The 17,807-nt window shown below is 42.8% G+C and overlaps 1 protein-coding gene across 2 annotated transcripts in view; it reads right to left on the reverse strand.

Moving 5' to 3' along the window:
• Nucleotides 1-1,050: 1,050 nt before the first annotated feature.
• CKAP2 (cytoskeleton associated protein 2) overlaps nucleotides 1,051-17,807 on the reverse strand; it is a 31,466-nt gene continuing 14,709 nt past the window's right edge. For both annotated transcript variants that reach the window (XM_050948440.1, XM_050948432.1), the window contains exons 4-9: nucleotides 10,627-11,489; nucleotides 8,197-8,413; nucleotides 7,539-7,706; nucleotides 4,312-4,381; nucleotides 2,906-3,251; nucleotides 1,051-2,025 (exon numbers count right to left, since the gene is read on the reverse strand). In XM_050948440.1, coding sequence (XP_050804397.1) covers nucleotides 1,773-2,025; nucleotides 2,906-3,251; nucleotides 4,312-4,381; nucleotides 7,539-7,706; nucleotides 8,197-8,413; nucleotides 10,627-11,489 — 1,917 coding nt within the window. In that variant the 3' untranslated portion in view covers nucleotides 1,051-1,772. The remainder of the gene's footprint in view (nucleotides 2,026-2,905; nucleotides 3,252-4,311; nucleotides 4,382-7,538; nucleotides 7,707-8,196; nucleotides 8,414-10,626; nucleotides 11,490-17,807) is intronic.

Consider the following 17,807-nt stretch of genomic DNA (forward strand, 5'->3'; position numbering starts at 1 on the left):
AGCCAATCAAGGCAGGCTAATCAGGGCACCTGGGTTTAAAAAGGAGCTCACTCCAGTCGGGGGGGAGCAGCTAGAGGAGAGGAAGTGTGTGTGAGGAGCGGGGAGCAAGAGGAACAAGGAGGTGAGAGTGAGAGGCTGTGCTGCTGGAGGACTACGGAATACAAGTGTTATCAGACACCAGGAAGAAGGTCTTGTGGTGAGGATAAATGTGTTTTGAGGAGGCCATGGGGAAGTAGCCCAGGGAGTTGTAACTGTCATGCAGTTGTTACAAGAGGCATTATAGACAGCTGCAATCCACAGGGCCCTGGGCTGGAACCCGGAGTAGAGGGCGGGCCCGGGTTCCCCCCAAACCTCCCAACTCCTGATCAGACATAGGAGTTGATCCAGACTGTGGGGAAGATCACTGAGGTGAGCAAATCTGCCAATAAGCGCAGGACCCACCAAGGTAGTGGAGGAACTTTGTCACACTACCTAACATGGTTCTTCTAAAGTGTACTGCTTCTTGTTTGTGGAATTCCAGTATAGTCTTAAGGAATTAGTGGGCAGCTGGTATTTTCATTTCAATTCAGTTAGTACATGAGAGAACAGATACTATGCACTGCCAGAAGTGCGTGGAGAAGCTTGTACTGCTCTCTCTCTCTCGAACATGGAGATTTCTGTAGTGAAAAAGAGTAATTCAGCTCCAATACTGATTAAATTCTGTTTCTCAGCTGAAGCTAGCAACAAGTGAACATACTTGTTCACTATTTGAGCTTATGATGTGGAAAGACTGTAAATGAACATTCAAAATGGTAGTTTGTAACTAATCATGCTGGCTATAAAGAATTCACTTTGCCCAATGTTTTTTTAAACTATGGGAGGAGGGAGGGAAGTAAGCAGATAAGTATGCAAAATTCATTGGCTACCCTGAATTTGAAAGATACTGGTGACACCTCTTGGATTGAGGATATCTTCCAAGCATCAGCTGGGAAAAAAAAAAAAAAAATCATTTTCTGCAGTTCTAGTCCCCTGAATTTAAGATGTAAACAGTTAATATAAATAAAGCAAATGTAATACGAATTGTAAGTTTAATAGGAAGTCTTAGGTTACAGATTGCTTAACACACGTTTATATTAAAGTTTCAATACACTAATCCAGGGGACTATTCAAGTGCTTTACTGGATCAGACTCTAAAATGGAAACTGCATGTAGTAGCTATTTTGAAGTTCACCATTTGCTCATAGAAAAAAAAATTAGTATTTGGTTTGTTTTCCAGTTCAGCAAATCTGTTACACATCAGTACATACCCTCATTGATCATCATTTTTATGTATTCTTTTAAGAGCAAGAATGTAAATTGTGTGAATTTTTAAACTATATAGCTTATAATGGGGAGAGGGGGTCATGGCTAGACATCCATTACAAGGTTATTAGTATGTTAAATCCATTCCCTAATTAGTATTCAGTGCAACATTAAACAAGACAAAGATTTACAATGCAAAACAAACCAACACTACATATTTGCTACAAAGCTTAAGAAAAAAAACTTGTGAAATAAGTGACAATTTAAATATTTAAAGTTCTTCCTCAAATAAAACAGAAAAGTTTGCACTATACTTGATTCTGCAACTGCTGTACTCCAAAATAAGCCATATGGAATTTGCTTGAACCATCTTAAAACTTTGAAATTACTAAACCAGCTGTGTACATCTAAAACAGAATACACCAATTGCAAAACCAGGAATGAATCAAACTTATCTAAGAGGATTTGTAAAGCCTTCCCCACTAAAGTTACTACTTTTCTTGCTCTTCCAGATGAGTAATGGGTTCTTGTAGTGCACTATTCTGTCTATAGATAAAGGCATTGTTTACAGCTCCGAATTCTCCCAGCTGTTCAAGCGAAGAAACACAGGGATCATGATCCTTTAACATATCTGGTAACTTGCACAACTTCTCCTGAAGGCGACGAGAACGCCTAACAGGGGTCAAGAATTTTATATCTTTAACAGCAGAGTCATTTGCCTCACACTGCATCTTCTTCTTCACACTTCAGAAAAGAAAAAAGAAAAAAAAACACAAAACACACACATTTGTGGATTAAAGATGCATATTGAGCCACGTTTAGTCTTACTGTCTTTCTATGGAAACAAGTCTGTCAGAGACCATACAAACAGAAAGCCATGTTTCCTGCCTTAGCCAACTGTACCCTCCCATTTCCCCCCTCCCCAGCAAAAAGAGAAGATAATGACCATATGCCATGCCCCCAGAAGCTAAATCCAGAGAAGTACATTTTAAGCACTAAATTCATTTTGCCCAAGGATAGAGTTCTTTTCCATTACGATTGCTAGTCAAGAATTGCTCCAAGCAACACACACATATCCACCTGACTTTTTCCTAGCTCCTCCACAGAGTGTACAGCCTTCTACACCAGGCATGCAGCAATTCAGGTTCCAAAGCTGGGCAGGACTTCCCATAAGTATATGATGTATTTTGGGTATCCTGAGCAGGGGAAGCTCTGCTTCGTAGTGTTCAGGGTAAGGATCTAGGCTCTTCAGTGTTAACTCCCCGAGGCAAAGAATTAAATTTTGTGACTAATAAGAGCCAATAAAAGGTGTGGAGACAACTGATATTTATGCCAAAAGAAAAGCCAAGACAGATGGCTTGTGTCAGTTTGCGAGATTTGAGTTGTGACAGGCCTATAAAGAGTCTTTCCTTTAGATGCAAACGCTCTTCTCCACCCATTCATCCCAATGGTGAAAGGAGAAGCAGCTCTCAAAAGATTAGACTCTTGGAATTCCAGTTCCAAACTGGATGTTCACTAATGCAGGATGTTTGATGTATTGCAGTTGTGATAGAAATATATATCACGGTTTCCTCAGACACTGTGAAAGTGCAGGAACTTCTAAAATTACCATAAGTGATCTTACCTTTCTAAGTATGGAGTGGTTGACAAATTGTATTTAATTAAATAAGACCCCTCCTTTTCTTTTTCAGGCGTCTTAAATTCTAAGTTTGCATCTTTTATTGTATCTTCAGTTTTGTAGTTTTCAGACTTAGTTTGTTCTTTGTACTTTATTCTGTGCTTTTTACTTTCTTTAGGTAAGGTCTCTTGTCTTGACTTCAAGGATGAATCTGTTTCCTCTTTCTTGATCACTTCATTGCTAATCTCTGCCTTCTCTTCATCATTCAAGTTGAGCTCTTTGAAGACTTCCTCTACATTCTCTGTGGAAGAGTTAGCTTCTTTGCTGATAACCTCTTCCTTCACACATTCCTCTGAAAGTTAAAGTTAGAAATAGGGACACAGTCATGATTAGTTGCAATTAAGAATCTAGTAACTAGCAGCAGAGTGTAAAACAAGATGCAAAAAGTCAGTGGTTTCTTCAGTAACCAGTAAGGCGTATCTTTGAAATTCTAGAGCTTGTGCACACCAAACCATTTTTACAACAATCTATTGCACAATAGTGTTTCATAGACCTTAGTTTCACCTACATTGCTAAAATCACATTTTCCCCACAAGCAAGTTGAATTATCACAAACCACAATGGCCTAAATTTTCAAAGGCAAATAATTATTTGGAATGGTCAACCTGACATACCTGAAAGCAGCCTGATTTTCAGGTGGCAGGTATATAGTACTTTGAGGGAAAAAACCACCACACTAGGCACCTTTAATTCATCATACTGGATGATTCCTCAGCAGGAATTTGCAGGTGGTTGCTGATACTTTTGTGCCAATCAAGAGAATCTTCCCCAGTTACTGATTTTAGCCCCTGACATTTCTGAAACATTTGAACCTCAGGCTGAAGAGGCTAGACACCACTGACAGTCAGTGAAGAATAAAAATTGGGGGGGGGGGGGGGGAATCTATATATGATTGGGACTCCCTGTCTGCCAGTATCACTTATCACTATTGGCAACATGCCAGCAGCTGAGGAGGAATCAGTAAGTTTTAATCAAACTCTGCATTGTGTTTCAGACAACTTGAAGTTTAGACACTAAATAGATCAGCTTCCATACCTTATGACTGACAGAGTGCACCCTGTTTTTTAAAAAGGGTAACACAGTAGTTCTCAAACTTTTGTACTGGTGACCCCTTTCATATAGCAAGCCTCTGAATGTGACCCCCCCGTTATAAATTAAAAAAAAACACTTTTATACATTTAAACACCATTATAAATACTGGATGCAAAGCAGGGTTTGCTTTGTGATCACCCCTCCCCCCCACACAATAACTTCACAACCCCGAGGGGTCCCAACCCCTGGTTTATCTGACTCTGTGAATAAAATGTTAACCTTAAATTAACTGAAAGAAAAAGTGTATTCAATCTTACCAACAACTGACTTTAGAAGATTTTCAGTATTCTTCATAATATCTGCTACTGTGTGTCGTAACTCATCCTTAGGCTGGAAGAAAAGTTGCTTCCATTAATGGCCCATAAAGTCAGCTCTGAGAGACTGATTTTTATAGTTCCTACTTAGTTATTCTAGAGTTTAATGTGGAAATAGAACTTAAGGTGATGCAGACTGCATCACTTTAAGTTATATTATGAACATTACAATTGGTTAACTATTGTAAACAGAGTTAGAAAGATTAGATTTTTATTGGTAAATGTTGATTTCAACATACTGCTTGCACACACAGACAAAATGAAGAAAAATTTTTCCATCACAACCAAAATTTATAGATAGGCAAAGTCAGAAACATGCTGGTTGAGAACTTAGTTTGATTTAAGAATATTTAGTGTATATATTTTGGTATGCGACATTGACAATTTGTATTTTTAAACAATTACAAAGCTTTAAACTTTTTGAATCTCAGCATCCACGGTCATTAAATAATTCTCCCCGCAACCTGAAATTTTAAACCCAAAACAAAACCAAGAACTGAAAATTTAAGTGATAAAAACTGAAAAAATGCTTAAACATTGATATTAGCCATCAATTGTACGAACGTAAACACCAAATTCTGCTAAAACTAATTATAAATCCTTATGTTAATGCAGTTTGAACATGAGTCAAAGTGTGCAAGCAAGGATTGCAACACACTTTGCCACACTGCATATGATTCATCCTGTACAATGTGGTAGCATTACTGGTCCTACTGGAACCTGAGTTTTTGCATACAAAGTACTGTGTTTCTTTTGCAACCTTAAATGTTAGCTGATCCTATAAATAAAAGTAACAAGAACATCTAAGTAACATTAGAAGTTAGAGACAAGGTAGGTGAAGTAAAATTGTTATTGGAACAACTTCTGTTGGAGAGAGAGAGAAGCTTTTGAGCTACACAGTGCTCTTCAGGTCTTCTGTGTCACAGCTAAATAGAATATCTATTGGACTGATCTTGTAAGGCAGTGGTTTTCAAACCGTGGGTTATGACCCAGAACTGGGTCATGGAATGGAAGGGACTGGGTTGCGGTGGCTCCGGTCAGCGTCAGTGGTGCTGCCTGGCTACGGCAGGCTAGTCTCTACCTGTTCCTACACCGCGTTGCACCCCGGCAGCAGCCAGCAGCAGGTCCCACCCCTCCTAGGAGCTGTACCTGCTGCTGGCTGCTTCCAGGGCGCAGCGTGGTCTGTGGTGCCAGGACTGGCGGGAAGCCTGCCTCTGCACCCTGGCTGCGTCACTGACCAGGAGCCACCAGAGGCAAGCCCACACCCCAAACCCCTCATCCCCAGCTCCGCTAAGTAGCAGGCACCAATTTTCTTCAACTAGGTAGACAGAAAAAAAACCCACCACCATTTGAAAACCACTGTTCTAAGGGATCTTTCAAGGTGAAGTGGTCTGTAAACACTCCTGTAGTCATATGACAAAAGAGAGGGCTAGTATGTTACAGATTGTTGTAATGAGCCATAAAACCAGTGTCTTTATTAAGACCATTATTTTTAGTGTCTAGCAAAGTTATGAATTTAAGCTCCCAGGCTCATGTTTGGAAGCCACTAAGCCCCCGCCCCCATTGTCACATGACTACAGGGGCCTTAGCAGGCCATTTCACATTAAATGGTCCCTTGACACAGAGGTTCTCAACCTTTTTTTCATTTGCAAACCTCTAAAATTTTGAATGGGGGTGCAGATCTCTTTGGAAATTTATTGTCTGTATATATAGTTGAATTCTGTTCAGTCAGTTTTCAGTCTAAATCTTTTGCAGCCTATGTCGAAGGCAGAGGTTCCCAAAATGTGGGTTGCACCCCCCAGGAGCCTTCAGGGGGACATGGCGAGTCTGGGCCAGCCCCCATGGGGGGCAGGGAGGGAGCACCACCCCACCCCTCCACAGCCACAGCCTCAGCTCCTATCCTTGGGCTTGCCCCACCTGCAGCCTCGGCATGGCTCCACTGCCAGCCCTCACTGAGGCCCAGTTGCAACTTCGCTTCTGCCATCACCCCCAACCTTGGCCCCTAGCCACGGGTCAGTCACCAGACCCATCCCTGCAGCCCCAGCTTCGGCCCCCCTACCCCATCCATGCCACTCCCACCACCCTCCACTGTAGGAGGAAGAAGGGGGGCACAGCCCTCAAAAGTTTGAAGACCACTGATCTAAGTGGTAGAGAACCATAGGTTGAGAACCATAAGTAGTTAACATCTATTCTATCTGTTTGATCTTCCCAGTCCTGAAGAAGACCTCTGTGTAGCTTGAAAGCTTGTGTCTCTCACCCACAGAAGTTGGTTCAATAAAAATATTACTTCATCCACCTTGTGTCTCTAATATCCTGGGATCAGCATAGCTACAACAATATTGCATATATTAGAAGGTATACTTTTTCATCATTTTTCCTAGAAGTAATGTTGATGCTCATTTCTCTCCCCTTGAAAGTAATAGTTGCTGTTTACTGAAGTTGCAGCATAAATGCAAAGAGATTCATAATTGGAACAAAGGTTATAAAGCTTGTATGTTTAATTAATTAACTCAATATAAAAGTGAGCTGACCCACCCTTTTTTACTAGAAGCAGCCAGTGTTAATATATAGAACAGGGATCAGCAACCTATGGCACACGGCTTGCCAGGGTAAGCACCCTGGAGGGCTGAACCGGTTTGTTTGCCTACCACATCCGCAGGTTCAGCCAATCGCTGCTCCCACTGGCCGCAGTTCGCCGCTCCAGACCAATGGGGGCTGCGGGAAGCAGCGCAGGCTGAGGGATGTGCTGGCCACCGCTTCCCACCGCCCCCATTGGCCTGGGATGGTGACCCACAGCCAGTGGGAGTCGCAATCAGCCAAACATGTGGACACGGCAGGTAAACAAACCAGCCCCGTCCACCAGGGGGCTTACCCTGACGAGCCGCATGCCAAAGGTTGCCGATCCCTGATATAGAACAGGGTTAGTCTATTTTTTGTCAAGATCCAAATTTCTTGGTCAAGGTATAGTCAAGGTCCAAACTCCAGAGAAAATGATTTTTATAAACATTGATAAAAAATAAAAAGATTTTGGGGTCCATTAAAAAGCATCTTATGTTCTGGATTTGGCCCATGGTCAGCCTATTGACCACTGACGTAGAAGTTCTTCTGCATGCACCGGTTTTTACATCCATCACTCCTTTTCATTGCAAAATCCCCAAGGTTCCGCTTCTCACCTGTGCTCCTGCCAGAATAGCCTCCTCATAAACAGCAATGATCTTTTCAATTGGGCCCAGCTGTTCAAGACGCATGCGACACACCCAGTATTTTGCAAGTTTTTTCGCATCTGGAACACTCTGAATCAGCTTTTCCAGCATTGCACGTACTTCATCCCCAGGAAAACCCTAATATTTACATAAAATGACAGGAAGACTGAATCCTAACAAACATATTCCAAGGTAGCGACTACACAGTTGTTACTGAAAACTTGTATTTGCTTCTGTTTTTTCTACTGACCCTGAATAAATTGGTAGTAATGAAAAATATCTATATTCACCTAGTCTTCAAAATGAAATTGTCTGTACAGTGTTAGGAAATAGGAGATAATTTCTCTTCTCCAAGTTCTAGAAGTGTCACTTTTTAGGTAACTTTTGTAAAATGGTTCAATAAAATTAATGAAGTAACAAGTGGACTATGGAATTTCCTTTCCTTTGATAGTGGGCACCACATAAAAGTCAATTCTAGTGTGCATCTTGCTTCCTAAATCAGGTGGTTGGTTACTTGGGGCTGAATCACACAAGCCCTCAGAGCATGAAATTACTACTGAAGTCAATGGGAGTTCCAAGCACTATGGGCATACAGGATCATGATCTTAGTATACAACAAAATAAATACCTGTTCTGTTAAATGTAGACATTCCACAAGAGTTTTGTTGACATTTTCGCTGAATAATCTTTGCTCGTCCTCTTCTACTATGGTAACCCAGAAAGACTCAACTGGTTCTTTTGGAATTTCTTGTGATGTCTCTCTCTCAGGCTGGGCTATTTGTAGCACAGTAGATGGCCTCTTTATCACTTTTCCTTTGGTTGCCTTCCATTCAGCCAAGCGAATTCTGCATTTAAGTAAATCGGTGTATTAGCATCTGTTGTAGAATTAAGATTAGGACCCGTCAACATAAGTCACATAAAAACATGCTTTGAAGGTTGATGAGGAAAGTCCTTAGAGAATTCTTAATTATCACCTCTCTCTAATCATCAAGCCATGCAGATATCACCTATGCCTGGATGGGAGCCTTTGAAACCTTGATGCTACTACTTCCATCTGCTAGAGATGTTTATGATCAGCAAGTTGAGACACTTCTATCTTCTCTTGTCCAACAGCAGCAAAAAATTGAGGGCACAAAAACAAAAACCCACCACCAACCCTGCTTTCCCTACATAGTGCAGAGACCAGCTCTGTTCAATATCTTCATCAATGACTTAGATGTTGGCATAGAAAGTACGCTTATTAAGTTTGCAGACGATACCAAACTGGGAGGGATTGCAACTGCTCTGGAGGACAGGGTCAAAATTCAAAATGATCTGGACAAATTGGAGAAATGGTCTGAGGTAAACCGGATGAAGTTCAATAAAGACAAATGCAAAAAGTGCTCTACTTAGGAAGGAACAATCAGTTTCACACATACAGAATGGGAAGAGACTGTCTAGGAAGGAGTATGGCAGAAAGATCTAGGGGTCATAGTGGACCACAAGCTAAATATGAGTCAACAGTGTGATACTGTTGCAAAAAATGCAAACGTGCTTCTGGGATGCATTAACAGGTGCGTTGTAAACAAGACACGAGAAGTCATTCTTCCGCTCTACTCTGCGCTGGTTAGGCCTCAACTGGAGTATTGTGTCCAGTTCTGGGCACTGCATTTCAAGAAAGATGTGGAGAAATTGAGAGGGTCCAGAGAAGAGCAACAAGAATGATTAAAGGTCTTGAGAATATGACCTATGAAGGAAGGCTGAAAGAATTGGGTTTATTTAGTTTGGAAAAAAAGAGAAGACAGAGGGGACATGATAGCAGTTTTCAGGTATCTAAAAGGGTGTCATCAGGAGGAGGGAGAAAACTTGTTCACCTTAGCCTCCAATGATAGAACAAGAAGCAATGGGCTTAGACTGCAGCAAGGCAGATTTAGGTTGGACATTAGGAAAGAGTTCCTAACTGTCAGGGTAGTTAAACACTGGAATAAATTGCCTTGGGAGGTTGTGGAATCTCCATCTCTGGAGATATTTAAGAGTAGGTTAGATAGATGTCTATCAGGGATGGTCTAGACAGTATTTGGTCCTGCCATGAGGGCAGGGGACTGGACTCGATGACCTCTCGAGGTCCCTTCCAGTCCTAGAGTCTATGAAACTGCTTCTAAGCTACTGGGATGGCCCCATAAGTTTAGAGAACAAAAATCTGAACTGAGTTTATACTTATGAGAAGCACTAGACTGAGTCCTAAAGACAGAATCCCTTTATCCACAGAATAGGCAGAACATAGGGTATGGAAGTGCAAGCACCTTACCATAGCAGGCCTGGGTCCTATTCCAAAAGAGCCATTTCTTAAGAGTATACGTCAGATTCTATCCCCATTTGAATCCTTTGGCTTCATGTTGAAAATGCCAATTATTGCTAAATTACAGGTGTCTACTGGGATAACTGCACCAAGAATACCAATTCATTTCATACGGGCCACCAGCCATAAGCTGGTAACAAACTTCTCTAATTATCTAGACTGGATTCAGATCTCTGCTTCATTCACTAATAGGATAGTGTTTTTCAGCTCTAGATCAATCTAGTTCTCCTCCCCTATTACACAGTTTCTAATGGATATTACATTCTACGTACATCATGCACTAAGCTATCTTTTCTAAGTTGCTGTTTGTCTGTGGTTTGATTATATGTACACCAGCGTCAGGTTTGCCAAGGCCAATGCAACTCAAGGCGGCCTGAAACACTGGAGATGTGTTTCTCTGATGCTGCAGAAACTACAACAAAGCAGGACAAGTTGAGAGCCTAAAATGCAATATCTGAATTCTACTCCTCAGGTTTAAATCTTGATTTCTTTAGAGTCTGATGGCTTTCAACCAGAAAAAGGCAGTTTGCAGTTCTGAGCACAAAAATTTCCATATATAAACTTACTAGTAGACCTAAAAGCAATATGAGCACATCCACTCACAGCTGAAATAAGCCTACTGAGATCCATTTGTGGGGCAGAGCAGGAGAGAGTCACCTTTTAAAAAAAAAAAACAACAAAAAAAAAAACCAGACCACAGAATTTGATTAATCCAGTTACCTTCTCTCTTCTGTTGACTCTTTAGGCAGAACATGTTTTCTGTTGCCAGCATTTGATTCCTGAGTGGCCTTGGTACCACAGGTTACAGAAACAGACTTTGCTGAAGTTCCTAATCTGACATTTCTGAGTGGAACCTCAGTTCTCTTTGACCCAGGCACAGAAGGGGGCTTAGCATTGTGAAGAGCTGTCTTTAATGATAGTGGCCCACTTCTATCAGGCTTTTTTTGGACTGTCATATTATTTACAGACACACTTGTGACTATTTGTTTCTCCTTGTTCTGGATGGACTTTGAGTGGGTGCTATGAGAAGCTCTCACAGGTGGTCTCTTCTGGAAGGGGGTGGCATGTATAGGTTTAGCAGCACTAGCCAAATTTGTGGCTCTAATATTATTTATGACTGCATTATTGCTGCTGGTGGATGATGGTCTCACTGCTGGTTTAGTGGCAGGAGCTACAGGTTTCTTGTTTGCTAAAGAACTCTTTGCACCCTCATTTTCTAGTGTTTTTCGGAATGAGTTTATCTTTGATGGGATAACCTTGCCACAATATGAGCCAGGCACGTGTTTCTTTGGCAGGCTGGCATCAGAGTTCTGCTTGTCTACAATCAGTTGCTTTTCTCTGATGTTTCTTTTGTGCAGGAAGGACTGGCTAAATGACACACGATACGTTTTTATTTCAACAGCTTCATCTTTGGAAGTGTTAATAGCTGAACTAAAATCTTGAGGACTGCAATTTGTTCCTACAGTTGAGTTTGTCAATATGGTAGTGGTTTTCAAGGTTTCATCCTTTGAAGAAGCAGTGCTTTTTTTCAGAGTGTTGTTTGATTGAGTCCATGGAGGTCTATTAGCATTTTCTTTATCTTCCTGAAATTGGAAGTAACATGAAAAATATTAAAAATGCGTAACATATGGCAATAATGTAAGCTGCTGAAATGAAATGCAGAAGCCTTCCGATCAGTGGTAGGCTTAGAAGACTTTGGGGGAAATTAATACTGTAAGTTGGCCTTGAAGAAAATGGGGATGCATCACACCTACAAGGGAGTCAAACAAGGGGAATATGAACTGTTATTTCTACTTGCCACTGCAAAATCTTCACCCAAGCATTGAATAAGAAAGAATAAGGGAGGCAACTGTCTCTAGAATCTAAAGTAGTGGTTCTCAACCAGGGTGTGACACACTATGCCTCAGGGGGAGTGCCCTGTAACCCACATTCATCACTTATATACAATTGTGATATTTTATATAAAGCATGCCATGTGAGGTATCAGGGGAAAGGTTATGATCGGCTGAAAGCCAAGGTTCTATCTAAATATGTATATCATTAGTGCATATGAAGTTATGAAATTGCATTGAATGGTTGTCACTAAAACATGCCGAGAGTTGGGGAATTGCCCAGACATTAGATCCCTAGAGACAAGAACAAGGGAACTAACCAACGCCCAGGCAGGTGTCAAACAACCATTGTCCAGCAAGGAAGCTACAACGCAATGACTCACTTGCACAAGCCACACCAGAGGAATTGCTCAACCTTGCCTGGTGATTCAGCAATGTCCATCAGATATGCCTGGACTTGTGTTCTCCAAGCGCATGGACTGAGTATAAAACAGAATACAGTGGCCTTATGCTTGGCCTTTTCTCCTCGCCTCATCTATGGTGCAAGCAACAAGGACATCCAGAAGACTCCAGAGAAGACTGGCCCTGTATACTTTGAACCACGGTGTCCAGTGGGGTAAGGAAAACTGCTTAACCTAGAATGTTGCCCAGTCTAATAGGGTTGAGAGTTTAGACTGCATGCTTATATATATTTATTTTATTTTGGTAACTAGCTGACTTTTTGCCCATCACTTAAAATCTCTCTTTTGCAGTCAAACTTGTTTTACTTTTTATCTTTACCAGTGAGTTTGCCTGAAGTGTTTGGTAAATCTACTCAGGTTCACAAAGGCTGGTGTATATCAACTTTCCATTGATGAAGTGGTGAACCAATTAATAAACTTGCACTGCTTGTCTTGAGCAAAGCAAGACGGTATATTCCTGAGGTACAAGGCTAGGAGCTGGAGGGGGATTTGGCTGGTGCCTTTCTCCATGTGATTCATGAGTGGGCTCTGGAAGCATTCATGCAATCTAGCTAGGTGGAGGGGGCTCCACATGCAGTTGTTCTGAGTGATAACAGCGCCTGGAGGGGGTTGCTGCTTGTCACTAGCAAAGCATTGTGAGAGAAAGCCCAGGCTGGAGAGTTACGAGGGCACAGGGGTCCCAGTCCCAGGCTGCATCCCAGGGATCCCACCACAGAGGGGCACATGTACTCCGGGCATACAAAGAGTTCTTCCAGGGGGCACATCAACTCATCTAGACATTTGCCTAGTTTTACAACAGACTATATAAAAAGCATTAGCAAATCCAGCACAAACTAAATTTCATACAGACAATGGATTTCCTTATACTGCTTTCTATATTTTATACACTGAAACATAAGTATAATATATACATTCCAATTGATTTATTTTATAATTATATGGTAAAAATGAGAAAGCAAGGAATTTTTCAGTAATAGTATTCTGTGACACTTTTGTATTTGTAGGTCCGATTTTGTAAGCAAGTAGTTTTTAAGTGAGGTGAAACTTGGGAATACACAAGACAAATCAGACTCCTGAAAGGGGTACGGTAGTCTGGGAAGGCTGAGAGCCAGTGGTCGATGGAGTAATTCTGTCAAAGATACCGCCTGCAGGTCAGATTCAGACTTGCAGAATCGAACTTTTGATTCTTTAAAAAAAAATATTTCTAGCCCATAGAACTATAGAGACTGCCTTCCAGACAATGTTAATTCTGGTAGAATTCTGCAACGATAAAAATTCTGCAACAAAAAATTAGAAACGTTGCGCACAGTATATTAAAATTCTGCATATTGTCAAAACACCACAATATAATCATACCAGTTTCAATTATTTTTGGTCATTTATTTCAAAATACCTGTCAGCAAGTATGTCTGTAATAACACAAACAAAAAAGATTCAGGAAATGTTTTTGACAAATAGATTCCTTACTAGGCATATTACAGACCGCTTAGTAAGCGGCAAACAGCAGAGGCTAACAGAGAGAGTTCACCTGGGATCTGTCTGAGAGGAGGTACCCTAAGTGCTGCAGTAGGGAGGCTGTGTTGATGGGCCTTGAGTGGGCCTGACTGTTATAAAAAGGCAATCAGCAGCAAACCAGCTGAGCAGCGAACAGCAGAGGCTAACAGAGGAAGTTTGCCTAGGGAGATCCCACTGAGGCTTTCATCTTGCAGGCTTCTATGAGTTGCTGCAACAGCTGAGGAAGCTCTTAGAAGGAAGAAATTATGGAAGGTGAGCGTTCAGCTGTTGTAACCTGCACAGGTTGTGCTATGTTTGTCTTTCTTCCACAGGACAGAAGCGACTTTGTCTGTATAAAGTGTGAGCTAGTCTCCATATTGGAAGAGAAGGTTCGAGGTCTGGAGCAACAAACATCAACCCTGCATTGCATAAAAATGAAGATTTCCTAGACAGACATCAGAATATGCTTCTACGGGCACAATGTTCTGAAGAATCGGAGCAGGCTGGGCAGAGGGGACAGAAGGATGGTGACGAAATTTGGCAGCATGTGACCTCCAGAAGAAAAAAAGGAGGAGCATCCATGTACCAGCAATGGAGATACAGGCGAGCAACCGTTTTCATGTTCTCTCCACAGGTACTAATGCAGAGAGTGGACTAGATACATCTGATGGAAGTGAGCAGAAGGAGACTCCACTGATTGGAAGGCATAAGATGCACTGTCCCATGGGAGTGGTGGTTATGGAACCCCCATCCAAGAGAAGGAGGTGGGTGGTGGGGGTTGGGAACTCCCTCCTCGGGGACTGAGTCATCTATCTGCCGCCCCGACCGAGAGGTCTGCTACTTGCCAGGAGCTAGGATTCACAATGTGACGGAGAGACTGCCAAGACTCATCAAGCCCTCGGATCACTACCCCTTCCTGCTTCTCCACGTGGGCACCAATGATACTGCTAAGAATGACCTTGAGCGGATCACTGCAGTCTATGTGGCTCTGGGAAGAAGGATAAAGGAGTTTGAGGTGCAAGTGGTGTTCTCGCCCATCCTCCCTGTGCAGGGAAAAGGCCTGGGTAGAGATTGTCTAATTGTAGAAGTCAACGAACGGCTACGCAGGTGGTGTCTGAGAGAAGGCTTTGGATTCTTTGAGCATGGGATGGTGTTCCAAGGAGGAGTGCTAGGCAGAGACAGGCTCCACCCAACAAAAAGGGAAGAGCATCTTTCCAAGCAGGCTGGCTAGCCTAGTGAGGAGGGCTTTAAACTAGGTTCACCGGGGGAAGGCGACCAAAGCCCTGAGGTAAGTGGGGAAAATGGGATACCAGGAGGAAGCACGAGCAGGAGAGTACAAGAGGGGAGGACTGCTGTCTCAGACTGAGAAAGCGGGAGCATCAGCGAGTTATCTTAAGTGCCTATGCACAAATGCAAGAAGCCTGGGAAACAAGCAGGAAGAACTGGAAGCCCTGGTACAGTCAAGACTTGGTGAGATAACTCACATGACTGGAGTAGTGTCATGGATGGAAAAGGTTGGGAAGTTTCATTGTATGTAAAAGAGGAGTATGACTGCTCAGAGCTCCAGTATGAAACTGCAGAAAAACCTGAAAGTCTCTGGATTAAGTTTAGAAGTGTGAGCAACAAGGGTGATGTCATGGTGGGAGTCTTCTATAGACTACCAGATCAGGGGAAATGAAGTGGACAAGGCTCTCTTCCGGCAACTAGCAGAAGTTACTAGATCGCAGGCCCTGGTTCTCATGGGAGAGACTTTAATTACCCTGATATCTGTTGGGAGAGCAATACAGCAGTGCACAGACAATCCATGAAGTTTTTGGAAAGTGTAGGGGACAATTTCCTAGTGCAAGTGCTGGAGGAACCAACTAGGGGCAGAGCTCTTCTAGACCTGCTGCTCACAAACCGGGAAGCATTAGTAGGGGGAAGCAAAAGTGGATGGGAGCAGTGACCATGAGATGGTCAAGTTCAGGATCCTGACACAAGGAAGAAAGGAAAGCAGCAGAATACAGACCCCAGACTTCAGAAAAACAGACTGACTCCCTCAGGGAACTGATGGGCAGGATCCCCTGGGAGAATAACATGAGGAGGAAAGGAGTCCAGGAGAGCTGGCTGTATTTTAAAGAATGCTTATTGAGGTTGCAGGAAAAAGGTGACCAGCTTGGCTTAGTTCTGAAATCCTTGCTGATCTTAAATGCAAATAAGAAGCTTACAAGAAGTGGATGATTGGACAAATGACCAGGGAGGATATAAAAATAATGCTCAGGCATGCAAGAGTGAAATCAGGAAGGCCAAATCACACTTGGAGTTGCAGCTAGCAAGAGATGTTAAGAGTAACAAGAAGGGTTTCTTCAGGTATGTTAGCAACAAGAAGAAAGTCAAGGAAACTGTGGGCCCCTTACTGAATGAGGAAGGCAACCTAGTGACAGAGGATGTGGAAAGAGCTAACGTACTCAATGCTTTTTTTGCCTCTCCCTTCACAAACAAGGTCAGCTCCCAGACTACTGCACTGGGCAGCACAGTATGGGGAGGAGGTGACCAGCCCTCTGTGGAGAAAGTAGTGGTTCTGGACTATTTAGAAAAACTGGATGAGCACAAGTCCATGGGGCCAGATGCACTGCATCTGAGGGTGCTAAATGAGTTGGTGGATGTGATTGCAGAGCCATTGGCCATTCTTTGAAAACTCATGGCGATCGGGGGAGGTCCTGGATGACTGGGAAAAGGCTAATGTAGTGCCCATCTTTAAAAAAGGGAAGAAGGAGGATCCAGGGAACTACAGGCCAGTCAGCCTCACCTCAGTCCCTGGAAAAATCATGGAGCAGGTCCTCAAGGAATCAATTCTGAAGCACTTTGAGGAGAGGAAAGTTATCAGGAACAGTCAGCATGGATTCACCAAAGGCAAGTCATGCCTGACTAACCTTATTGCCTTCTATGAGGAGATAACTGGCTCTGTGAATGAGGGGAAAGCAGTGGATGTGTTATTCCTTGACTTTAGCAAAGCTTTTGATATGGTCTCCCACAGTACTCTTTCCAGCAAGTTAAAGAAGTATGGTCTGGATAAATGGACTATAAGGTGGATAGAAAGCTGTCTAGATCGTTCGGCTCACTGGGTAATGATCAACGGCTCCATGTCTAGTTGGCAGCCGGTTTCAAGCGGAGTGCCCCAGGGGTCGGTTTTGTTCAATATCTTCATTAATGATCTGGAGGATGGCATGGACTGAACTCCCAGCAAGTTTGCAGACGACACTAAACTGGGAGGAGGAGTGGTAGATACACTGGAGGGTAGAGATAGGCCTAGACAAATTAGAGGATTGGGCCAAAAGAAACCTGATGAGGTTCAACAAGGACATATGCAGAGTCCTGCACTTAGGACAGAAGAATCCCATTCACTGTTACAGACTAGGGATCGAATGGCTAGGAAGCAGTTCTGCAGAAAAGGACCTAGGGGTTACAGTGGACAAGAAGCTGGATATGAGTCAGTGTGCCCTTGTTGCCAAGAAGGCTAATGGCATTTTGGGCATTGCCAGCAGATTGAGGGATGTGATTCCCCTCTATTTGACATTGGTGAGTACTCCAGATGAGGCCTGTGTCCAGTTTTGGTCCCCACACTACAAGAAGGATGTGGAAAAATTGGAAGAAGTCCAGCAGAGGGCAACAAAAATGATTAGGGGGTTGGAGCACATGACTTATGAGAAGAGGTGAGGAAACTGGGATTGTTTAGTGTGCAGAAGAGAAGAATGAGAGGAGATATAATAGCTGCTTTCAACTACCTAAAAGGGGGTTCCAAAGAGGATGGATCTAGACTGTTCTCAGTGGTACCAGAGGACACAACAAGGAGTAATGGTCTCAAGTTGCAGTGGGGGAGGTTTAGGTTGGATATTAGGAAAAACTTTTTCACTAGGAGGTTGGTGAAGCACTGGAATGGGTTACCTAGGGAGGTGGTGGAATCTCCTTCCTTAGAGGTTTTTAAGGTCAAGCTTGACAAAGCCCTGGCTGGGATGATTTAGTTGGGAATTGGTCCTGCTTTGAGCAGGGGGTTGGACTAGATGACCTCCTGAGGTCCCTTCCAACCCTGATATTCTATGAATTCATTTGAACTACAATTCAGAGCCGTATTTCC

The sequence above is a fragment of the Gopherus flavomarginatus genome, chromosome 1, assembly GCF_025201925.1.
Source record: "Gopherus flavomarginatus isolate rGopFla2 chromosome 1, rGopFla2.mat.asm, whole genome shotgun sequence".
NCBI classification, from domain to species: domain Eukaryota; kingdom Metazoa; phylum Chordata; order Testudines; family Testudinidae; genus Gopherus; species Gopherus flavomarginatus.